General features: G+C 37.7%; 1 protein-coding gene across 4 annotated transcripts in view; it reads right to left on the reverse strand.

Annotated features, from left to right (window-relative positions):
- Positions 1 to 26,425, reverse strand: part of DCC (DCC netrin 1 receptor) — a 1,223,099-nt gene that overhangs the window by 186,885 nt on the left and 1,009,789 nt on the right. For all 4 annotated transcript variants that reach the window (XM_037805818.1, XM_037805817.1, XM_037805816.1 and 1 more), the window contains exons 16-18: positions 10,679 to 10,774; positions 5,163 to 5,395; positions 309 to 447 (exon numbers count right to left, since the gene is read on the reverse strand). In XM_037805818.1, the coding sequence (XP_037661746.1) occupies positions 309 to 447; positions 5,163 to 5,395; positions 10,679 to 10,774 (468 nt within the window). The remainder of the gene's footprint in view (positions 1 to 308; positions 448 to 5,162; positions 5,396 to 10,678; positions 10,775 to 26,425) is intronic.

The raw sequence follows: 26,425 nt of genomic DNA on the forward strand, positions 1-26,425 counted from the left end.
TTAAAAAGAATGATTCTTGGCTTTTGTTTACATGTATTCAAAAGAGGATTTTATTCAGATTATCTGAGTTAGCACCCTAAAGAAGTCACTTCTTAATGGTGCAAAAAGATTATTTAATCCATTGGAGACTCAGTTCCTTTTCAAGCCTGGGGAGAATACTATTACATATGAAAGTGTTATGAACTTATAAAGTGAAAAATGTTTTACATAAGACAAAGTGTGCATGTATTCCAACTTCCACGGAACATCAGACACACTTTACTAAATCTCAAAGGTAGACAGTTCGAAGCTAGCATTTCTTCACATACCTGCTTCATATGTGGTGGCATGCGCAGTCATGCTCCATGTACTTGACCTTCTGTTTTTTGTTACCATCACTGAGAACTCGTACATGGTATTTGGTTTGAGCCCCGTAGCTGTGTAACTCAGAGATGTTGTGTCTTCTGACTATACAAGTGGGAAAAAAAAGCAAAGCAAAGGAAAAAAAGACTCTATCAACCTGGTAAATCAAGACATGTAAAAACACTACCAAAAAAGTCAGCAAAAAAAAAAAAAGGGTCTATTTCCAAGAGCAGAAAAGCTAGGACACAGTACAAAATTTATTCCTTTATATCAACTGTTTATGCTGGCTGATTTTACATTCAAAACATGACCAGTAAACTCAGGTGTTCTCTTGTTTGAAAGAGGCAGCTAGCTACAACTTTTTCCCAGTGAGACAATAACCACAGTGACAGGACAAATTCCACTTCCTTCCATGAACTCCATTTTGAGGTTGTCTGCATTGACTTTGACTTAAAGTTTATTTATAGCAATCAAAATCTTTGTTTTCCCATCTGTTTTAATGTTACGTGTTTACACAGTATTTCATTGCTACTTTCTACTGGATCTTCGGTAAGAAAGCTAATTTATTGGTGTTGTATTGCTTACCATGATTTATAAAAGGCTTTGTGGTATACACTTCCAGTGACTGGAATCTATTTCACTGCTATTAAAAAAATAGGGCAATAGCAATGTTCTGTCATTGTCTTCTTTCTCAACGTGCACTTCATGTTAAACATTTAACTATGTCTGTTGGAGTAATTGACCAGGAAAGGAACAAATTGGATAAATACTAAAGGATTACACTGTTGTGTAAAGTACCGGTTGAATTATTTAAATCATCTGAATCCATTGTTTGTCTTTCAAAAAACAGGATAAAGACTTTTTAGTAGAAAGTAGATTATATCTTTATTGCTTGCATTAAAGATCTAAATGTCTCTAAAGAAAAAAGCACACTATCTCCCATGTTAATGTTTATTACCCATATGATGAGGCAAATTTGACAGAATTTATGCCTCTTATAAACATTAACTTATGCTTGATATTTAAACCTTGATCTTCCTCCAGAATTAAATATTTACTTTTACTTTTATATTTCTTATATATCCATGTCTAGAAAATCAAGGGAAGTTCTTTTTCCTTATCTATGTCATACCCACTTCCTCCTGGACTATATTAGTATGATAAGTACTTTTTATTCTACTATGAATCCTTCTTGGGTCTTAACAATGAAAATCCTATATTTCATTACAATAGCAAATAAATATTTAACATTTTGGAGATACTGTCCATTCTATTAAAGTGATGACCTCATAAACCTCTATCAGAAGCTCTTCTTAAAGCATCTTTATAAAAATGTGTGTCCTAAATCAATGTAAAAGTACTTTGTAAGATCAGGAAGATGGAATCCATCAAATAAAACACAGAGGGCAATGGGCAGCCAGAAACTAATATGCTGATATTTAACTTCCAACTTTGCCCTCCTCCACTGTCATGAATACCATCCTTTATGCCTTAGAAATGAAACAGGAGAGCAAATGGGATAATGAGAAATATTTTTGGTAGTAGGGAAGGACACCCCTTGATAAAATCAGTCTCTTTGGACATAGACAGCACTGACATGTGAAAGGTCATTAAGCAATACTGTCCTTGTTGTGTTCTGGAATAACATGTTTGCATTCTATAAACATCATGAATTTACTGAGTTTTCTCTAGAGCCTCATGGAAAGTTACGGCTTATCATAAACCTTCAAGCCTAGAAATATTTGGAAAATCCTAGCTGATTATTTTTGTGAATTTAAGAAACATAGGCAGTACTTCTCAGAGACTCAGTTCTTTATCTGTAGAATGGAGAAAACCACAGCACTGACCTCATGGCATTATTTAACGAGGGATGTAAAACTAAAACATAGTGCCTAGCCCAGAGTAAACATTAAATAAAAGTTAGCTACAACATGTTACACATTGCCTCATGTTACAGATAATTTTAGGCATATGTTTTATTCCCTGTTCAATCATAAGCATCGTGAGGACTGAGGCTGCCTTGTACAACTTTGTATCCTCTGTAACATCCACACTATAGATGGTAAATGCTAGTCAGTAGTCAATAAATGTATTTTGAATGGACAAAGGTAAAACATCATATGATTAAACATTTCAACAGCAAGAAAATGACATAAAATTCCTCCACTTGATATGGAAAATCAATACAGAGATATGGAGAATCAAACTATGAGTGTCTGGATTATTGCTTGAGTTGGGACTAACTGAAGTGAAAGGTTTCTTCTATGGAAGCAGCCCTGAATGATCCCATCCAGTCACCTGAGTTCCAGCTCTAGTTTAACAGGGATTTTTTTGTCAAGTTATACAACCCATCAACGTGTTTATAAAGGCACACAGACATGCATACATACATACACTTAATAGGTATGAATGTCCCCATCATACAGATGACAAAAAATGAGACTGAGCAAGTTAAGTGACATGACAGGGCTGTTGCAAAGCCAACTCTTGATCGCAGTTCATTTGAAATCATAGGCATTTTTTCCACTGTCTTGTATATGACCTGTCTACTCCATAAAGCTGTTAGGAAGCGACAATAAATAATAGGTATGGCAGTGGTTTGAAAAGCACAAAATGTAAAACTAAAGGATCTATAACAATTATTTATAAAATTTAAATGTATTGTTTTTCTTTCCAGAGGATCAGGTATGTTCTACATTTATCCTTGCCATCCATCTAACCAAGTCTCTCCTCCTAAACCTTCTTTATCTGAGGGTGTGGAGTAGAGTGTGTGTGTATGTGTGTGTGTGGGGGTGGGGTGGGGCGGAGATGGTGTTTTCATGATTGAAAGCCTTAGGTCAGGTAAAATGATGGAGGAAGGAACAGTTTCAAATAATTTTTCTATTCTCAAACTTCAGTCCATGAAAGAAATCAGCCACTCCTTACAGAGGATAGTTTTAGGGTTGGGTCTCACGTTATAGACATTATTTGTGAGACTCAATAATTCTGTGTCTGCTATACTATCTATTCAACTGAAATAATTCACCTCAAGAAATTTTGGAACTCAAACCATTCTGCAAAGAGAAACCATTGTCCTTCAGAACATTTCACATTCTGGCAAAATAGCTGTGGCCATTGTGTAAAATGAATGTACCTAAAAATGCAGTAATTATGGGCATAAAAAATTTTAAAGTGGGGAAAGTAGTCTTTCTAAAGTAAACTCAGAACTGGGCAATCTGTATAGAGAGATTGTTTTTTTTTAATGCTCTCATATGTTTCATTGGTTGTCATATCTGATAATGTCATCTTTATTTATAGTTCTGCTGAGTCTTAAATCTAATATATAAGGAGAAGGATAGGGTGCTTATAACATATCTTATATTAATAATACTATTTGGACTTGCCTGGAGAGTTTTTCCAAATACCTGACCTAGCAGGATAGCCATACCAAATAACTCTCTTTTTTATATGGTTTCAACTAAAAACTGATTTACGATGACACATGATTTTTATGCAGTTTGAAAGTTGAAAGAGACTAGAAGCATGTTCAGCATGGCTACAGGAAGAAAGAGGCAGACTTACAGAATTATTGGTGGGATTCTGCTATATCTCTAAAGTCTCTGGAGTCAAAAATTCCCAAAGAGTATTTTCATCCCCTCTCAAATAACCACTGCCTTGGGTCTAGATTAAGCAAGACGGGAGGATGAAGAAGCTGAGGTACCAGGGTTGAACTATTTAATTTCTTGGTTTTGGGGTGATATTTATGCTCTCATTTTCAAAGCTGCCTTCTTCACCCAATCATCCTCTTGTGACACTTTAAGTTTTAAATGTGTTTTTATATATTATCTCATTCGAATAATTTATGATTTTTTTCAATACAGCTGTGGCATTGAGTGCTCACACTAAAATTGTATGCAATATGTTAAGCAACAACAACTCAACCGAGTTTTCTTTTGAAATAAACTATCTGTATGATCGAGCACAGTTCTAGGTACATGGTAGATGCTTGATGATTACCTAATGATCATCTCATTTTGGCTACAGTTGTGTATTTTTGTACATACTAACATTGTGGCTGGCTTAGGAAGTGACACAGTTATTTTAGCATGTAACTATCTGTTGGTCCTGCCGAGGCTGGCTAATAGAGATTTGAAAGTGGTGATGGCAGAGTTCAAATATGCATCCCGAAGGAGTTCTTAGGGAGGTTGTCAGATGACACGGTGATGGGGACAAGAAGGGGCTGGTCTGATTCATATTTGCTAAAATGCAGTGTGGATTGTGTGGGGTTTTGGGGTTTGTTTGTTTTACCACAAGATGGTGTTTTAAGGCTTAACAGGGAAGTAGAAGGTAATGTCGTAGAATGTTTCTAAGGATGTCATGGGTTTTTTAAAAAAATTATCCTAAAGTCTTATTCCCAGTCACTTTCTCTGTAAGATGAGTCCCTATGACATTAATGGAGTTGCCTTTTGCATCAATCTTGATTCCAAATGAAAAGAAAGATACTAAAATCTATCCCAAAATTAACACGGAGACCTGCTGTTTTCAGAGGAAACTGACATCCCCTTGTCAGAATCAAATTATTTATACAAACCCAGCATCTGGTAGAATTCGAGTAATATTTTGCAGCTCTTGACATCTTCCTGCCTTGCCTCAGAATTGTTTCCTACAACACCCTTACTCCCATGCTAATTTTAGATAAGGACTTACTAAAATGCTTTGTTTTTTCTTTTAGTGTCTCTGCAGCAAAATGACTCATGACAGTCCAGGAAGCATTTAAAACAATGCATTAGACAAATGACAGTTCATTTTAAATTGCATGCTATCAGTAGTCAGAACTTCACCTTGTACTTCGCACTTGCAGAAAAGCTGGTCCTCCACCGGACAGTGTAAAGTCGCACCTCGGATGTTTTTTGGTTCTTAGGGACAGAGTTGTCTGCCCAGCTGACCCTCACAGCCTCGTGGGTAAGAGCCACAGCCTGTACACCTACTGGTGGGAGCATGGGGGTGGAGATATCTGGGACCGAGGTGGGGAAATCATCAAGCAAAGGATAATAATCAACTGGGTCAGTGGGATCTGGGTTAAAAACCCATCAAATGAAACAAACAAAGAAATACATAAATAAAAGTTAAAAAATAAATATCAGTGGTAACACATCACAATGAGTTAAGTGCATGGCAGTAATGATGAAAGAGAACATGAGAAGAACAGAAAAAAATGCAATTAATTCAATCGGAAAACACACTTGAAACAGTACTTCTATATTTAAAAAATTACTAAATATTTTCTATAATTTACTCATTTCCTTAGAGTGACTTTATCAATTTGGTTGCCAGTTATACACCTTAAGAGTCCATTTCTTCTTGAAATGTGCATTGTTGTTTCTTAAAAGATCTAGTATAGAATTTATCAGTTTCAAAACTATACAGATAACTTAAAATAACAAGAAAAAAGTTTATTAGGGATGTTTGATTTATTTCCACCTGCAAAAGAAATACTATGTCTTCTTAATACCTGTTGAATTTTTCCTCCTCTCACATTAACTTGATTTGATTTCTTTAATTCTTGCATTGCTGTTAGGTTATATCTGCATAAAAAAATTTATGCATGAAACAAACAATAAAGAACAAAGCAACTTGAGGTTGATGGCAACCTGTCTGTGGTTGGAATTCCACAAAGCTAGAGTGATAAAGCCCATGTGGCTCAATTATATATTTAATAATTGGGGTCCAGTAGCACCTGGTGGGAATCCTTAGGGGAAGTTTAGACATGCCTTATTTTACCCACATTCACACAGAGTAATTAGCTAGGGTTTTAGTCTTTTAAGACTTTCCTGTATTTCACATTCCTTGATCTGAAATTTTAAGTTCAGTGGAGACGCTTTAGAATATTGAATGAGGAGCAGAATTAACTACTACAGACTGATAAAGTTTGCAGTGAGGTGAACATATGCCTTGGTCCATAACATAAGTAGACTCTGCATGACAACGTTTGCATTTTTTACAAAAATCTATAGAAAAAATCTTGTATTCTTTTTATGCGGGGGATATCAGGATTGGAGAAGCCTACTTTGTGGCCATAGTAATAGACCAATCTTTAAGCATTTTATTCTACACTTAAGACATTTACATTTATAAATTTCATCTTTAAATTTTGTATTGGATACACACACCAGTGAAAACTGAGACGTGACAAGCTGGCTCTCAAACTGTATACAGGATGACATTTGGGGAGACAAGACCCACTAAAGTGTACGTGTCTGCTGCCATATACAGGCTGAGTTTATTTTTTAAAATAGCTTAGTTCAAAGCAGAGCAGCTGCTGGCTGTTTTTGATGATTACTTTACTTTGTCCACTGCATTTCAAATGTCTATCATCTATTCATCATTCTGTTTTCCAATGAATTACTTAGCAGTTTACTGGGCTGTGGTCTTTGGAGTCAAAATAAAACCCCAAAACAAAACCAAACAAAAATAAACAGAACATAAGGAAAGGAAAAAAAAAGAGGGAGAGGAAGAAAAATGTGCGTTTAAAATTTAATGACAGAGCTTCGGCTCTCCATATTTCCTTTGATGTCTCTTTTTATCAGGGACTCCTTCAACCCCAAATAGATTTATGAAATGATGGAGGGGGAACTGAAGACACTGCGGCTTCCTGGAGGATCCCCGTCGTTCATCAGGTGGGTATATCTGGGGAAGATGTTTTTGCCAAACTAAAGCAGATGCTGCCACACTTTACTTGTTTCTGTTCCTAGCTGACTTTCCAAAAAGAGGGCTTTACACATGCAGGAAGAGTACTTTAATCTACAAACCCCTGCTTTAATCCATCTTATATAAGTGGGTTATCCTATTTGTTGATTCTTTGTTTAACCCAGTTTTGCTGGTAAATGTATATTAGCTGCATAATCTTTTCAATATAAGTTTTCAAGAGTAAATTTTCTTCTTTATGAAGTGATAATTCACAATCGTATTTATGGATTTTAGAACAGTATTTTTCTCACGACTTGTTTTCACTTTCTTGTGATCAGTTCTACAATGTGCCTCTCAAATATCCAGCAATGCAGTTTGTTTGTATCTACTATGAACTTATATAATTCAGAAATTTCTACCCTTGTCCATTTTAGGGAATACTTTTTTTTAAGACAGGGCTTGACATTCTACTCGCTATTTCCTCTACAGCTGTGTTAATATGATAGCTACTTGTTACAAGGACTACTTATATTTAAATTAATCAAAATGAAATAAAATTTAAAATCCATTTCTGTCACATCTGCCAGTTTCAAATATGCATGGCCTACTGTACTGGACAGTGCAGATCAAGAGTATTTCTACCAATGCAGAAAGTACTAATGGGCAGTGCTACTTTAAATACGTATGTGCTACAAACATCGCAAATTGTCATTTTCTCTCAGGTCAGAAACAGGCTGAGTAGTTGAATTAAAAGCGATTATGTGCTGCTTAACAACTTTATTCAGTTTTTTTTCTTTATTTCCTCCTCCTGGATGCCATACATGCTACTGATTTTCAAAGGGTATATTAAAAACAATAATAACAAATAATAAATACAATTAAATATAGCTTTGAACCTTTTGCTAAAAAGAGAAACCTATTCAATGTCTAACATGTTTTAATAAGAGCCCAGGGACTGTCACTCAATATACTAAATTTCAAACCAGAATATAAAAACAACACAATTTTACATCTGGATTTCACTTCATTAGAATGTTGATAAAACAGCTAAGAATAAACAAATTCAGACAGCACACTTTATTTTTCCCTGGCCCTGCTTCCCTGCCCCAGGTTCAAAATGACTTGTTCTTGGGACACAAGAAATAAAAGGCTCCACAGCAAGAATGCAGCTCTTAAGCCACTTGACCTGTTGAAACTTTTGGCAGCTCTAATCTGATGTGCTCAGTAGGAGTTAAGACTCCGGAGCACAGCAACATATGAGCACGTATGTGCAGGTGGAGAGCATCACAGCCTGATGCTTACTCTGGCTTGATGCATTCATTTTGCCTCTGATATACTTTTTATTTACTTCAAGCTGGACTTTTTTCCAAGACTACCCATGGGAATGCTCTGCAGAGGCTCAGAGACAAAGAATATCTTCTCCTGATGGAGTTTCTCCCAGAACCTTAACCTTCGATTCTGTTTATTTGCCATTTGTTCTCTGTGTCATATAGAAATACAATACTCTGTCACATCCAGGAAAAATTTATTTATTTTTCCTTTAGAAAGGCCTGGTTTTAGTCATTCCTCTTCAACCCCTCACTGGCTTTTCTTACTTATTGTCTTCTCACACAATTTCCAAATTTTTTACATCATTTCATTTCTCAGCTGCATTAGGATTAGAGTCATATCAGGAAAAAATTGTCTTATGGATCACTGGCATTTTAGAAACCACTCTGAGAATACTATATGCTGAGAATTAAAGACTGCCACAAATGCTAAAGGAAAAGCAGTTGATAACATCACAAATGGTTCTTTTGGAGCAGCTTAAGTTTATCTGAATTTCACTACCTCTACTACCACTACCTTCTGTGAAATAAAAACTGACTTGTCACCTCAGTTACCTTCCTTGTGAGCTTTAGTTTTGCTAAGTGAATAGGAGTTAACAAATAAAGGCTGGCCAAAATAAAATCCCGTGTGGCCTCAATCACGCTCTAAGTCACCACATTAACGGGTAGGCCCTTGTCATCTTTTACCATGGCAGGAAAGGGGTGGCTTCCTGAATAAAAATGCTTGAAAACACTGTTGCAGTCAAAGTGACCCACCCTCTCTCAAACAACCTCCCCATCAGCAGGGTAAGAGAATCAGGAGAAGTGAAATCCTCAGACATCCACTCGTTATCTCCTGGTTGCCATTCTGGGCCTCTGTTTGCAACATCTCTCAGTATTTGGAGCCAACACACTTGATGGTAAATATTCTTCAGGGTAGTACTTTTTATTTACCCTTTTGGGTAGTCTTGAACCTTTTGATAATATAATGAAAACAATATACTCTTTCCACAGATAAATGTATATGTTGACATGCATCCCCAATTTGTATACCACTTTAGACAGATCACAGATCTTGAAATCAGCAGAAGAAGATTCTAGGATACTGTAGAATAGCAATTTTGCCTTAGAAGAAACTCTGGTTGAAATTATTAAAATGATGGTATCTTCTGCAAACCATCACATGGATTCACTTAGCAACTGTGTTTTCTCAAGATAGTTTATGAATGGAGCTTATGGGGTTTTGGAGCAAACTGCACAAAGTTCATGTCAATTTGGGCACTGGCAGGAGCCAGAGGATCCCACAATTTATTTTATGCCATTTATTCTTACTTGTCAGGACTTCTTACTCAGGCATCCAGTACCTTTCCAGGTGCTCTGGTGCCCACTATCAAATCCTGTTCTCATATTATTTATTCCCATTACTGCGAAAGTAGCTGATAAGCTAAATGAAGTCCGCAGGTTGTGGCTTTGGGGAAGGGTCAAGAGCAAAGTATTAATTAAAGAGATGGAACTCATGGTTTTACTTTTGAATTTCAAACATAAGTCAGGAGACCTTGTGGCTTTCCAGTGACTCTGAATAGCCTCCACAGAAGTGTTTCTTATTCTATTTTAGAGTAAGATCTGCCCTGCTAACAAATGCCTCCAGGAGCGACTTGACTCTCACCTTCTTATGCACCCCTTTCCCAGGTCCTTGAGCCCTTTTCCTCTTAGGTGGTGCCTGTAGGCACAGTCCAACTCATCCAACTCAAATAAGAATTCCTAACGGAGAAAAGCCCTTGAAGCAGCCAATCCTTTTAATGTCCCGAAGCCCTGAGCATGGCTGGGGTGACCTTTAGGTCCAACTCAGGAAGAAGCCCCCTGTATGACCCAGCCTGGTCCAGTGCAGCCCCAGGGGCCCAGTTCATCCTTCTCATCTTGGCCTGAAGGGCCCTATACAGAGAAGCAAATGCCCCTTTGGGTGTCTGTCAGCCTTTGTGCAGGGAGCCCACGGCCTACGTTTCATTGATCTGAGACCAGCCATCCAGGAGCAAGAACAGTCACATGAGAGCAAGGAAAATATGAAGCCTCCAGGGGAAGGCAGAATGAAAGGCCTATATTCCCGAAGTCCATGTAATCATGTATAGATTCTTCCCATTTAATCCTGAATACCAAAAAGATAAACATCTCTCTCTGTGTGTATGTGTATGTACATATACACAACAAGCACACTTCATATACATGTAACTATAAATATCCAGGGCATGGCTACATACTTTTTTGGTTTTTACTTTTTTAAATTTTACTTTAGATTTTTTCTTTTCTCACCATAATTCAAATCCACTGGTAACCTTGTCACAAGAGGATTAACTATTTTAGCTTACCTGTTATAGATCTAGTGGTGGCACTTTCATAAAGAGGAACTCCTTCTCCTGCATTGTTAAAAGCTTTTAGGGAGATTACATAATGGGAACTTGACTCTGGGGAAAAAAAAAAAAAAACAGAAACAAAATAAACATGTTGATTTATTCAGTGTACTGAAATACTCAGAGTAAACATTTTCCTGAAAATTTAATGTAATCTATTGAGTAAAGTGCTGTTTAAAAATGAGTGCATTTGTTTCTAGGAATATGGTGACAGTGCTGGCAGTATTGTTTGTGCATCTTCCTGAATCCCCACTGAGAAAGGAAATGAGCAGCTAGATAGCAAAACCAAAATCACTTGGACAACATTTACGACAAAACTAGATGATAAGGTAGGACCTCAGGCCTGAAAACACGTGGGTGGACAGACCATCAACAGCCTTGGGGCTGTGTTTACCACATCTTTGCAAAAGAAATCAAAGGAAAGCAATAAAGCTCAAAGCAGGATAACACTAAAATAGCCCATGGGGATTGGGAAAAAGTACAACAGACCAATTTGAGAACAGCAATTGTAAATTCTCAAAACTGACCTGCAAAGTATCTCTTCTAGGACAAGGCCCACACTGGGGAGAAACTAGGGGGAGGAGAGTTAAAATTGGAGGAAAACAAAAGAGATGAGGGAAGAGAAGATGCAATATAAGTAGGCACAACGACTAGCTGGGAAACTCAGAAAGCGAGCTGTTACCATTTTTTAGTGTATATCAGGGGTTGACAAACTTTTTCCATAAACGGCCTGTACAGTAAGTATTTTAGGCTTTGCAGGTCACATGGTCTCTAACACAATCATCTTTGCTTGTTGGTTTGTTTACAATCCTTTAAAAACGCAAAAACTTGTTATTTCAGCCGGCCCGCACAAAGACAGGACCCGGACATATTCACAGTGTTGGTTGTAGTTTGCAGAGTCATGATCCAATGAATACAGCAGAACAGGGAACGTGATGTAATTAGAAAAGCTATTTGAATTTCTAAGAATTCAGGAAAACAAACCCTGTAATATAAGCCAAGGAAAATTATTGATATTAAATTCCTTACAAAATTATCATAAGAGAAAAGAAAATAAGGATACATTATCATCCCTAAGGACAAGCACTCAAGAAAAATAATATATCCAGAATAGTTCAAAAGTACACAATAAAAATAGATCAAAATGCCAATTACTATTTCAAATGAACTCAAAAACTCTAAGAAAATGATTCAAGACAGGAAAGAGTAACATGAAGCAGAATTAGAAAAGCTCACAAATGATGTGGCATAACTAAAAAAAGAATCATTGTAGAAATAAGTACTAAAATAGATGAGCAAATAAATACAAGCAAACAAAAAGAAGCCATGAAAGAATTAAAAAGGACTCTGGAGAAAGTGACAAACATTAAAGTTAGAGGAGGGTGATCTAACATACAGATAATAGGAGTCCTTGAAAAAGAAAATCAAAGAAATGGAAGAGAACAGATACTAAAAACTATAATTCAATTAAACTTTGCTGACAAAATCTTTTAGGCATCTGAACAAGAACTCATGACTTATAAGGGGAGAAAAGTAGGTTATTATCAGATTCTTTGACAAAAGCACTTCAGGCTAGAAGAAACTGGAATAATTAATTTGAGATACTCAATGTAAGAAAATGTGAGTCAAGGATTTTATGGCTATCAAAAATTATCTTTAAATACAAAGGGCACAGACTGTTACCAACTTGCAAGCATTTGGGGAAAATTGTTCCACTTATCCCTAGAACTACTAGAAAATGAGTTTCAGAAACTAAAATGATCAGAAAAGACAGTGACCTAACAGCTAACTGGTGAACAATAAACATAATGAACTAAGACTAAATAAGGGTTGAAAGGGAGAGATTTTAATTTGTCATGGCTGACATTCTGATATCACAGATATGCTATAATCATAAAAACAAAATCAAGGGACAATAGGGGTGGCATATGCAAAAATAATTATATGTTTTAACTTTAGTATTGGTGGTGATACTATCATTATTGTCATTCTGAGACTATCGTAATACGGAATAAAGCATATTCTAATTCTAATTCAATCAACCCTGGTGTCGTTGAATCATCCCTGGTGTCGTTTGATGTGGACAAAGGAGACAGAGATGCAATACAGAAAAAGCTAAGTAAAACCCTGTGTTCCTAAAATCAAATTGGAAAAATAAGTGCAAATTCAAAAGACATTTTATCTCTGTTCTAGAACTGTCTACTGAAAAGGCCTAGAAACCTTGACTCAATAGCAATGAACACTTCTAAGCACAGACTATAGTCTTGAGATAATATTTTCCACTTTTTGGAGAACTAGTTAATTCCTACTCTGGAGTGGGAAGGAAAAAAGAAAAAAAAAAAAAAAAAAGCCAAACAGGAGGCCTGGAACATCTTGACATATCAGATAGAAAGGAAGCAATCAAAGACTAAAAAGATCATGTCAAATGGATTCAGGAATCGACTTGAAGAGGCTCCCACAGCCCAAAGGCAAGGACAATCTGAGATTCAATGAAGATTAGAATTGCAATGTGAAACCCATCAAATATATATTAATCCATGAATTCATAAAGATATTTTAAAGAATAATAACAATTAGTCACTTCTAAGGTTGACAGAGACCAAATTATTAACTTTAAAACTGGATACAGAATTAAGCATTTATCTTATCTTTACTAAACCTGTACCACTGTGAAGAGAAGCATCTATACATAAAATATCCCCACTAACAAATAAAAAGCAAATGATAGAATTAAAATATTGTTATTTTGCAATCCCAATGAATTAGTGGATATAGGCACTAAGCGTTAATGATCACTAAGATAAAACAGAAACAACCAGATATCATGTACCCCTGATGAAACACTACCCTCTAGAGACTTAATGGATGGAACCCAGTTGGTCTAATCAAGCCTCTGGATTCAAATGACCGTTTGCAGGAAACAGAGGGAGCAAAGAAACACGTTGAACTCCACCAGGAGAATAGAATCAGCAAGACCCAAACTGAAAAACTCTGGTTTCTCAGGTCAAATGGTCTGAATTCTCCAGCAGGAAAATTTTAAGACAAATAAAGGAATTGAGGAGGAAAAAAAGTTTGAAAGAGTTTAAAGAATATGTCAAAATTTTAAAAATGGGCAAGACTAAACTACACTGTTTAGGAATGAAATTGGAGTGATAAGACCATAAATACCTGTAAGTGATCACAATAAAATTCAGGATGGTGGTTACTCTTGGAAGGAGGGAGTGGCTGTGGTTTGGAGTGGGGCATGGGGGGGATACTGGAGTGGCAGCCAGAGTTCGGTTACTTAATGGGTATCAAGTGTACGAGGTACTCACCTTATAATAATTCACAAAGCTACACGTTTGTTGGGTGTGATCTTTTGTGTCTGTGTTATAGTTTACACTAAAAAAGCTTTAAACTGAGAGCATTTATCTGTGACAGAGTGTTTCTAGAAACTGGTTAGATGTCTACATATTAGCATTAAAGATACTGACATTCCAAACCACAACTACACAAGAGGAAAAAGAATAGAATAAGACTATCTATAGTAGTCAAAGGGCTTCTCCTCCATGAATAGCTTCCCCTCCAAAAGGAGATATTTCTTTTTTTTTTTTTAATTGATGTAATTAAAAAAATGCTCTTGGAGAACAAAGAATACTTGTAAAAGATGGACCTCTGTTGTCAGGATGCTAACATGATTTTGGGGGGAGAAACAATAAAAGACTATGCAAAATCAAGCAGTAAAGTGGGTGACATAGCTTAGAAATGCTGTGGGAGTTCAGAAGCCTGAGAGATTAGTGGGGGATTGGATCATCACTGAAGACTTCTTGACGATTTGCCATTGATGATATGGGTGGTGCTTGAGAGAATGGGTAGGATTAAAGGAAGTAGAGAACACCCCGGGGAAAGAGTTGGGAAATGGTGCAATCCTACAATTGGATAGGTCAGTCAAAATTTTTTTCTACTAGGAAAAATATTCTTTCTATTGGAATAGACACTAAGTCTGGTTTCAAACATAAGTTTCATCTCACAACTATGATGCAAACATTTACATTAGGTTGAACCATACTAAGTATCTTTTTGTGGGTCAGATTTCATTTGGCTCAACCTGTTTATTAAGGAAGAGAAAGCGATCAGGGATTGCAAACCGAAATGCTTTTAAGAGTTAAGTATTTCAAAAAAAAAAATATCTCACAGAGAGTGAGACAGAATCAGAGACAATGAGGGATGTCTGTGCAGTGTTTATGAGACAAGGGGAGCAGAACTGCTACTCATCTCCAAGATATTATTAGCACATGGAAGACAGTCTCAATGTTGTTGGGTGTTTTTGGAAACCCAGATTTTGACGTGAAATCATCAAATTTTCAAATGTTGACATGCAATTTAAATAACAAAATCAACCTGTGCTGGTCAAACAAAATATATCTCTAGACTGAATCCAGGCCCATGGCCATTAGTCTACAACCTCCAACAAATTCTTATGTATGCAAATGCACATATTCATAGACAAACAGATAATGAAGTCTGGACTTCCACAGCCAAGCTCTCAACAAACAACAGTAACAAAATAGAAATTTATACTAGGTGGTAAGGAGGATGCATATAAAATAAAGCTGGTGCTTATTGTGAGTCTGTTTCATAGCCACACGTCCAATTTAGATTAGAATCCATAGTCAAGGATGTTTGACTTGATGAGAAGTTTTTCACTTCCTGGTCAGGGTTAACAGCTGAAGCTTACAGGTGTTCAGAGTGGTCCATGAGACAATAAATGCCACCTCTCCTCTGTCTCCACCTCCTATCTGCCCAGCTTATACCTTAGACAATACACTCTGTAAAACCTCTGTAACATCACCGCACCATGGATTTTCAGTCCTTTAGAGTGCATATTATTTCTCATTTAAAAAACAAAACAAAATAAAATGAAAGAAAAATTACCTTAACTGCTTCATTCTCATTTTACTGGTTTGAGTTTTTAATCTCAATCTGAATTATAACAATAAATGCAGCCACTTAACTCCTGTCTGGTTCGAGAGGCATATTCATAATTTCATAATCTCTCCCCAGCAGTAACTGTGAGGTCATTGTCATTTCACCACTGAATCTTGCTAATATTGAATACCAGTCAAATCCACAGTCTTCTGAATAATGCCAGCTTCTTTCAGCTGATGTCTAGCCATGCATAGGGCATGCTAGCAAAGAGCCTGGAGTTTTATCATTCAACTAGCTGTTGGGCTATCAAAGTACACTAATCATGAAATGCCACAAATCCCAACTATGAGTATACACCTTAGGGAGACCTGCCTCAGATCTAACTAAGAAGTGGTAATAGCTTAGTCCTAGAAATGGAAAACAGATTTACAGTGGAGTTGTAACTGGTATAAGAACACTGGATAGGAGAACCTAAGATGGCGGCTAGGTGAGACAGGGCAAAAAAACACCTCCGTGAAAAATACTAGATAAAAACCAGAAAATGACCCAGAACACCACTTCCAGCGATGCACCAGCTGGTCAAGGTCTGCTAAAACCACAGGGACCATGCACTTGGTGAAACCAGGAGTCTGCATTCTGGTATGAGTGAGTAAGCCAGCTGAAAGTCCCATGGCCGCACTGCGGTGTGGGCAAACCAGGGGTTGGCATTTGGAGATGGACTAGTTCTTTAAAAAACAAAACAAAACAAAAAAAAACCCAGGAGCGGCTGCAGTTGTGACGGTGAGAACCGCACAGTGAAGCACGGCAGGAGCGGGCTGTGCCAACCTCTAGGTGTCTGGTGTGAAGGATAGCCTGCTGCTGATTGCCTCAGGGCCAGGGGAGGCAGAGGGGAGAGCCAAAAGGAGAAAGAAACCACACCGCTTACAGCCAGCTCCCCAGTATGCTGGCGACACTCCTGCCCGGGGCCGAACCCACAGCCCAGAGCCACGCCAAGAAACCCAGTCTGATGGGGAGTGTATCCCATGGCACCACACACATGCCATGATATTGGCTGTGGACAGCGGCCTTGGGTGCACCCACAGCTAGTTGTCCCAGAGCTGGGAAGGCAGAGCTGTGTGAAAAGTGGGGGGGAGGGGGTTGAGACACCCCATTCAGCCATTTTTGCATCAGGCTGGGAGCGCCCCTGCATGGCCCAGCAGCCCAGGGCTTCCCTTGAGGGATGGCGCACACTTGTGATGTAGCTCAGCCTTCCTGCAGCAGGGGTCCTGGAAGATCACAGCTGAGAAGCAGGGCCTGCTCGGAAAACCCAGGGACCCTACGTCAGTGCTGGGGACTTGTGGGTCAGCGGCAGAGAAGATCTGCAGCAAGACTGAAATGAAGGCTTAGACTCTTGCTACAGCCTTGAATCTCCAGGAACACCTGGGAGATTTGAATATTAAAGCTGCCCTGCCTCCCTAACCACCCAGACACATGCCCCACATTCAGGGCGGACGGCACCAACAACACACCCAAACTGAGTGCACAAATTGAATCCCACAAGAATCATTTCCCCACACACCACAAAGACAAAGTTGTGGAGAACTGACTTGAGGGGAACAGGTGACTCGCAGACGCCATCTGCTGGTTAGTTAGAGAAAGTGAACACCACCAAGTTATAGATCTGAAAAATTAGACTGGTATTTTTTATAACTTCAAAGAACCCTATCAAGCAAAGCAAATGCCAAGAGGCCAAAAACAACAGAAAATCTTTAAGCATATGATAAAACCAGACAATATAGAGAACCCAATCCCAAACACCCAAATCAAATAATCAGAAGAGACACAGTACTTGGCACAATTAATCAAAGAACTACAGTAAAAGAATGAATGCATGGCACAGGATATAAAGGACATAAAGAAGAACATAGCACAGGATATAAAGGACATAAGACCCTAGAAGAGCATAAAGAAGAAATTGCAAGAGTACATTAAAAAAATAGAAGATCTTATGGAAATAAAAGAAACTGTTGGCCAAATTAAAAAGACTCTGGATACTCATAATACAAGATTAGAGGAAGTTGAACAACGACTCAGTGTCCTAGAGGACCAGAGAACAGAAAATGAAAGAACAAAAGAAAGAATGGAGAAAAAAATCAAAAAAATCAAAATGGATCTCAGGGATATGATAGATAAAATAAAACGTCCAAATTTAAGACTCATTGGTGTCCCAGAAGGGGAAGAGAAGGCTAAAGGTCTAGAAAGAGTATTCAAAGAAATTGTTGGGGAAAACTTCCCCAACCTTATACACAAAATAAACACACAAAGCATAAATGCCCAGTGAACTCCAAATAGAATAAATCCAAATAAACTCACTCCAAGACATATTCTGATCAGACTCTCAAATACTGAAGAGAAGGAGCAAGTTCTGAAAGCAACAAGAGAAAAGCAATTCACCACATACAAAGGAAACAACATAAGACTAAGTAGTGGGTACTCTGAAGCCACCATGGAGGTGAGAAGGCAGTGGCAGGACATATTTAAAATTCTGAGAGAGAAAAATTTCCAACCAAGAATACTTTATCCAGCAAAACTCTCCTTCAAATTTGAGGGAGAGCTTAAATTTTTCACAGACAAACAAATGCTGAGAGATTTTGCTAATAAAAGGCCTGCCCTACTTCAGATACTAAAGAGAGCCCTACCAACAGAGAAAAAAAGAAAGGAGAGAGAGATACAGAGAATTTTAACAGACATATATAGAACCTTACAACTCAAATCACCAGGACACACATTTTTCTCTAGTGATCACGGATCCTTCTCCAGAATAGACCACATGCTGGGACATAAAACAAGCCTCAATAAATTAAAACAAAAAAAATTGAATATACTCAAAGCACATTCTCTGACCACAATGGAATACAAATAGAAGTCAATAATTTTTGATTTGTAACTCCACAATTTACTTCCTACAGGATATAAAATACATGAACTAATGGCAAATCAGTGATTTTGGACTCAATGTAAAATACGTAATTTTTGACAAGAACTATATAAAGGAAGGGGAATGGAGTAGTATAGGAACATAGTTTACATGTCCTATTGAAGTTAAGTTGGTATCAGAGAAAACCAAGGTTGTTATGGATTTAAGAGGTTAAATTTAAGCCCCACAGGAAACACAAAGAAATTATCAGAGAATATGACCATAGAGATGAAAAGTAGAGTATGTGTTATGAGAAGTGGGGGAAGGGGCAATGGTGAGTTAAGAAATGAGTGTAGGGTTGCTGTTTGAGGTGAAGGGAAATTTCTAGTAATGGATGGTGGGAAGGTGATAGTATTACAACATCCTAATTGTGATTAATCCCACTAATGGAAGGCTAGGAAGGGGATGGAATGGGAAGATTTAGGCTGTATATATATTTCCACAATTGGAAAAAAAAAAGACAGTCTAAATAGATGAAAATTGAATGCCAAGGATGATCCTGGATGGGATCTGAGGATGGAGGACAGGAGGCTCAAAGGGACACAGTTGGGACATAAGAAAAAAATATATATATATAGAATGTAAGCTTTGTATCAATGTTGAATTTTTTGAACTTCTTAGCTGCGCTTAATGGGATTGAATAAAAGAATGTTCTTGTTCATGGGAATTGTATATGTAAATTATAGTGTTTGTGCAAAGATGTGTGCAGCTTACTCTCCTATGTTCAGAAGTCAGAGCAATAGATGATGGATATAGAGAGGGAGGGAGGGAGGGAAGGAAGGAAAGAAAGAAATGGAGGTGTGACAGCATGTTAAAGTTGGTGGATTGGGGTATTGAGGGAGGGGGGTCAGGGTATGCTGTGTATGGGGCTTGTATTGTTTTTGCAACTGTTTCTGTAACTTTGAATTTACTTCAAAATAAAATTAAAAAAAAATAGAAAAAAAAAAAAAAAGAATACTGCATAGAGCTAAGAGGAGTCTTGGAGTCCTCCTGGTCCAGTGTTTTCCTGCTGTCAATAAGTAATTTGAGGCCCAGGTAAGGTCACTGGTTTTTCCATAATAACACAGAGGCCCGGGACAACCTCACAATCCTTTTTTCTGCCTTTTCAGGTTGCTTTCTTTTATGATCTTCATAATATACTTGCTCTCTGTCACTGTATAGTGCCTTGTCAACTGCATTGGACCTACTGAGAAAGCAATAGGATTTTTTCCTGCTTCCATAAAGCTTGATCCAATGCTGAATCTTAAACAATAAAAATATTACTCAGTTATGGGTTAAACAGTGGACACTGGGCTATATTGCTTTGCTCCCCTTTACCCTGTGATGGAAGCATCTGGTTTGCATCACCTCAGTAACATTACTGCAACACTATATATGTTAAGGAGGAAGGATTCTGGGAGAGTGAAGGGGAGAATGAGGGCTTTCTTCCCATGCACAGTAAGAGTGTCATTTACTATCACACCACAAGAGGGCAGTGTGGAGCTATTTTTCTGCACATGCTCAGCGCTCTTAAACTTCAAAATCTGAAATCACAAAAGAATTGCCTAGAATTGCTCCCTCTATAGAAGCATCAAATGAATTCTAAATGAATTAATCATTAATTATGGTGAGACCCTATTGTTCAGGAATACACTTAATGATGATTATGACAGGAAACCTCATGTTTGTATTAGCTTAAATGCTGTGGATATATAGGCTTGAAAATTCACCAACTGTCTCTGAAAAATAAAGTGCAGAATATATTTTCTCATATGAATTCACTGTGATTGAATCATATTGAAATGAATTGGCTTTTTGGTGGGTGTCCATGAGAATTATTTTTAATTTTGGATATTCAGAATGATTCCTCAGATTTCCAATTACTGCCCAGATTTTCATCGTTTGGCTGTCCTTTCTCATGGAATACACTGGTTTTGGATAAAGGAAAGTAAAGAAATACTTAATAACTCTTCAAGTATCCAAAAGAGATGGCTGGCTCCCAGCCAGCGTCTCCTCTGCGGCCATGAAAAAGGGCGAATAAATGCACGCTTATTGATTATAGGGGTTGTTAAAAGACAAGGAATAGGTAATGGGGAGAAGCTGTGGCTCCTGTTCCTCAGAGACTTGGTAGACAAGAGACGCATTATTCCAGGGGATTTGTCGAGGCTCGTCTGAAAGTTGGAGGTGGATGTGCCCTCTCTGGGACTCAGGGAATGAATCAAGGCACCTGCTGACAGTTCTGAGCAGCTACATCAAGATGCTGTAGTAGGCAATGAAAACCAGCAGGAAGAACACCATTATTTTTAATTAATATTTTGTGTGAATTAAATGCCAGTGACATGTGCCAGATTGACAGCCCCTATTCCTTTCTCCGTCACAGACTGTGAACTCCACAGGGTGGCCCCATCCATGCCAAGTGCGTGTTGGGGCCACTCTCCAAGTCTCTGCAACTTTGGCTCTTTCTGTTTGCACTGCCAACAAGTCAACAAGAGAAAATTAGAGTGGTGGCTGTTTTCCTAATGCAGACACCTGCTCACTGCTGTGAACCAGGGCTGCCATGGGCACAGAGTACAGGCCACTGGATTATTGTCCAATGGTAAATATTACAGACACCTTTGACTCCACTGGACTTGAACCGTTTAATTAATGTAATGGGTAGATAACAAATACAGCTGGTTGCATTGATCTCTTAAAAGGAGGAGCAATTCATATTCAGGAAAGACGCAATTTATATAATACACTCAATTTCACTTCATTACATACACAACTTCGCAAATCTAATTAATAGATAACCTAACTAGCAACCTTATAAAGTTTTTTTTTCCTCTTTCTAGAAACACTGTCCAAAGAATGGTCAGATTCTAACATGTTTTGCTTATTTAGCGGGCCTGCAGGCACCAGGCATTCCCCTGGACAGTATGAGAAACTATTTGAGTCCAGAGAAGAAGAATTAATGAGAATTTTATTTACTCTACTAGCATCCATCACCAGGATGGAAATCAGATTAAAAAAAAAAAAACTTGTAAGAAATGTTTCAGTGCCTGGCAAATAGATGATTGTTAATAAATAGTTGTTAAACTGATGAATGCACAAGTTGTGAAAAACTAAAGGTCAAATAGCAATTTGAACATGAAAATCAGATTTCTTGATACCAAATTGCTTATGCCGATCCCTGTAGATTCATGCAAAATGAATTCAAAGGCTTGTGCAACATTTCACCCTCTAGATTGCATAACCACGTGCAATTCTTCTCTGTCCATTCATCTGTATACTAACTCATCAGTTATTATTGTCTTCTACATGTAAAGCATGCTGTAAGTTTTCCAGCAAACAGGAAGATTAAAAAGTCCTTTTGTTTATTTTTCAGCAACTTAAAACCTCCAGATTGTCCCTATTGCTAAATAAGCCCTGAAACCCAGAGGTACCAGTCTCTCTCAGAACATCAACCAGTTGCATTCTCCTACCCCATAATATCAATGCCGCTTTTCAACATAAAGAAGTTAGAGAGGCCATTGCCCAAATATTCCTGAGGACTGAGAAAATGATCAAATTAGAGGGAGGAGTTGTAAGAGAAGTTAGGATTCAACAAATGATTATGACAACTGAATCATTATATAGATATTTCTTTTTAGTTTCTAATGTATTAGATCAGATGGAAATACCTAAAATTGTGGAGATGTAATCCATACTATACTTTGAAATTTGCTCTGTAACTAACTACTTGTCAGAGTATACTTTGAAATCTATCACTTTTCTGCATATTTGTTATACTTCTCAATAAAAAATGTTTTTTTTTAAGGCCTTATGTGCCCTCATGAGCCTTCAAATGAAGTTGAAAAATAAGTCAGAGCAAAGTGTGATGGAATCAGAGAAGCTTGTGCAGAAGCTAGCATTTGTGCTGACTCCTAATGAACAGAGAATTGAAGAGAAAGAGGGAAATATGCAAATGAAAATGAATAACTCAAAGTTACTTGCATCATGTATTTTAGGATCAAAACTCGAAGACAATGACCATAACTGCCACGACTACTACCGCCATCACTACTACCACTACTAGTATTGGTAGGAACATTTATTTCAATTCCTATCAGGCCCCCATCAGTAGGGACTCTACTAGTACTTGTAGACTGAATGATGATTAAACCCTTTCTATAGGAAGCTCATTCCAATGCTCAGCATCTTATCTCTTGGACCACTCACCTTTTATTTAATAAGAGATGTGAGCTGAGGAACATTTTAAGAGGTTCTAAAATTGTGCTTTACAGAAATTAATTCAACAGGACTAGGTAGTCCAGGAAAGATGGGAAAGATGCTGGAAGTGGCAGGTTTAGGAGACCATTGGAATTGTCCAGGCAAAGATCACAAGGGCCTGGTGAAGTGGCATAGTAGGGAAGAAGAGCCAAAGATGGAGGTGAGCAACATGATTTATTTGGGGAGAGAGAAAGAAGGAAAAAAATCAGTGATGCCTAGATTTCGGGTCTAATAGAGAGATGAAATTATTATTAGGACTAGGAAGACATGAAATTTCTTCTTCTGTCATGTTTGGTGTAGAAAGGAAAGAGCATCATAGATAAAAATGCCTGGCTGCCTTGGGCTCTGGTCATGGTGTAAGAAATGTAAATAAATCACCTATGGTATATATGTTCCAGACACTCTTCCAAATAATTGCTGGCCTATTTTTTTCCCATTGAATTAACAAATTGTCTGGTATTATTTTGGCTCAAACTGAAGATAATACACTCAGAATCATTGGCTCTATCTTAGTGAGTGCCACCAAATTTATCTGACATCTTGCATTATATTTAGGGAAAGCAAACTCTTTCATGTATATGGTACTTTGATCTTAAAAACAATTTTTCATCACGTTTCAACAATGTTTCAAGGTAGATAGGGCATGGATGATCATTTCCATTTCAGAAACGGAGAATTCTGGACCATTCTGCATAGGAGCATTTAGTCACCAGTTAGAGCAGAACAAACACTCCTTGTCTGTTTCTATTGGTTAAGTGTGCTTTGGCAGAGACCCCCAAGCTGAGAAATGACGGAGTAAATGCTTAGATTATGAAGCACTAAAACAGCTTACAAAAGGAGCACTTAATGAAATGATTTCTCAGCAAAGCTTTGCATCAGGAAATTAACCAGAGGCAATATAACCAAACACATAGGTTTCCTCCTTTTTGTTCACATTTTTCAAGGGAAGAAAAATTGAAATAAATATAGGACAAGGTGGAAACATTGTCTGACCAGTTAAGGACTCGATTAATAAAAAAAGCAAATACTATTAATTTAGTTAAGTCAAATAATTCTTCAGTTTAAAAAAATCAAAGTGACTCTCCAGTATCAAGGCAAAAATCAAATAAAACAATAAAATTAAATTAAATTAATAAAATAAAACATATTTGGTCAGAAACCAAGGAGGAAGCATATCTTTCCCCTTACAAATGTTTTCCAACCCTTCTTCTCCTCCCACTTCCTTTCTCCTTTACTTCTGGGTCTCATTCTCTTCCTTACTCTCTTGACTCAGTCCTTTGGAATTCTGGGAAAGGGGAAGTGAATCTTATGAAAGAGAAAGAACCTAAGGATGTGAATGCAGAGGGGCTGAGGAGGTGTAAGGACAGAAGATGGATGTAAGTCTAATGACTAGAGCCCTCATTTACGGGGCTCTTGCTCCTTACCAAATGCCACCCTTGACATGCTTTACTGCACTTATCTTCACAGCAACCCCAAGAGATGGGCACAGTGATTGTCTCCATTCCAGAGAAGACAAAATGCAGGCTCCATGATGGCCACAGGTCAAGAAATAGCAGAGCTGAGATTCAAAGCTAGGTCTGCCCTACCTGCAAGTCCTCCTGCAGGCCACTGCAGGATAAAGGCTGAGTAAGACAGGAAGGGCAAGATGAAACTCTAGGAGGTGGAAGAGTAGAAATGATGGCACAAGACAAAAATAATTTTTGAGCTTCCCTGTACCTCGTTAACCAGGGTCCAAACTGAATTTTTCACTTATTAGCAAGGTATATCAATATCATATAAACGCCATTTAATTTTCTCCTAACATCACAGTATACTAGCATATGTCATAGTGACTACCATTTTATATTTGATTTTGCCTTTTCACAGAGCAAGTGTCTGAGACGTGGTGTGTGTGTGCACCTGTGACTTGAGGTAGCCTGCTGAGTCTCTCAGTTTCTGCACTTGCTCAGACTGTTGCCTTCGTCTGGGCCATGTCTTTTCTCATCCAAATGCTGACCTTTAATCACCCCGTATGCCAGTTAGGACACCTGAGACATATGCAGCCTTCACACATATATGTGTGTATAGCCTTGTAATCATAGCTGTCATTTCCTTACACTGTTGCTTTTGCTTCTTCATTATACTCAGACTAAACCCCAGTGAAGACTACCCATTGAGGGCTATAAAAAATGTTGCTTATAGTACTTTCTGTGATGATGGACATGTTCTCTGTGCTGTCCTATATGGTAGCCCCGTGCAGCTATGGAGCACTTGAAATGTGAGTATTGCAAATGAGGGATTGAGGTTTTTTGTTGCATTTAATTTAAACAATAATTTACATTTGTATGTAAATAGCCTTGTTGGGCAGTGCACCTAGCGAAGCTCTGCTCACTGTTCTCTCCCACAATGTTGCTGTAGTTAGTAATGCCTTGCCGACAACGCCAAGAACAGATGGAACAGATTCACCACAAAGGGTTCCCAATGCTATTTCTCCACTTTCCCTTTCAAATGAGAAGTAACTCTCTACCTGCAGATACAATGATTTTATAGCCTATGCAGAAGTTTAATTTCATAGCTTCCGTACTTATATCAGACTTGAAGATAAGAATACATTTGCCTTATATCTGATTCAATTTCTTATAAAAATGTTAATTTAATTTCTACCCTTAAGGCAATAAGATTGGCTCAACTGGTGAAACTTTCACACAGACATGGCTTTGAAATTTTGGCCCTAAATATGGATTTGTTGCTCAGGAAAATAAGATTAGATGGAAAACTTTGTTAATAAGGGAGAGGGGTGTTATGTTTATGACAATTCTAAGGTGACTGTAAAATTCAACTCATTTTTAACCTCATGCTTTAATAAAACATGAAGAAATGAATATGGAATACTAAAGTCAGAATTAAGACATGGTCAAAAATAATAACTATCAATGATAAATGGCATGATGAATATTGCTGTTAGCCATCTGATCATAAACAAATATGATTTTTGAACCAAGATCTCAAGAAAATCACCCAATACTTTAGTTGCCCACTTGGATGATTTTGGGGAAGTGGGTGAGAGGGGAAAAAAGACAAATCAGTTGAAACAAATGGACTTAAAATGAGCCAAGAATAAACCAAACATCAGCATTAATAGCAATATTCAATCTATGGAAAAAATTTATAATAAAAAGTACTGTCAATATCAGGAAGCCAGTGAGATGAGAAGCAAAAAAAAAAAAAGCTTAAGGTTTTCAGCAAAACATTAAGTTATACCATTACCTGTGTATCTTCGGATTTTAATGAGCATTTTGTATGATTGCTTTCAATTGACCTGGATTGTAATGGAGCTGAAAGTTTAGAAATTCTGTAAAAAGGCTGTAGACAAGGATAATATTAAATAACCACCTTTCCAGTTGCAGGGAGACAGACCCGTGCTTAGGCCAGGCTTCTTTTCTGCATCTTGTTTAGTGAGAACTGGGAAGAGGTAAGAGCCAAAGGAGAGCAGCTGGAGGTGCACACTCAAAAGGGGCTACAGACCTAGACCCATCCAGGGGACTGTGGTCTCACAGAACTAGCAGGACCCCTGGCTTTGAGGGGGAATCACTGAGATCAGGGTCAAGGCTCAGAAGGACAGACCTTTTCAT

Source organism: Choloepus didactylus, chromosome 16 (genome assembly GCF_015220235.1).
Source record: "Choloepus didactylus isolate mChoDid1 chromosome 16, mChoDid1.pri, whole genome shotgun sequence".
In the NCBI taxonomy this organism is placed as follows: domain Eukaryota; kingdom Metazoa; phylum Chordata; class Mammalia; order Pilosa; family Megalonychidae; genus Choloepus; species Choloepus didactylus.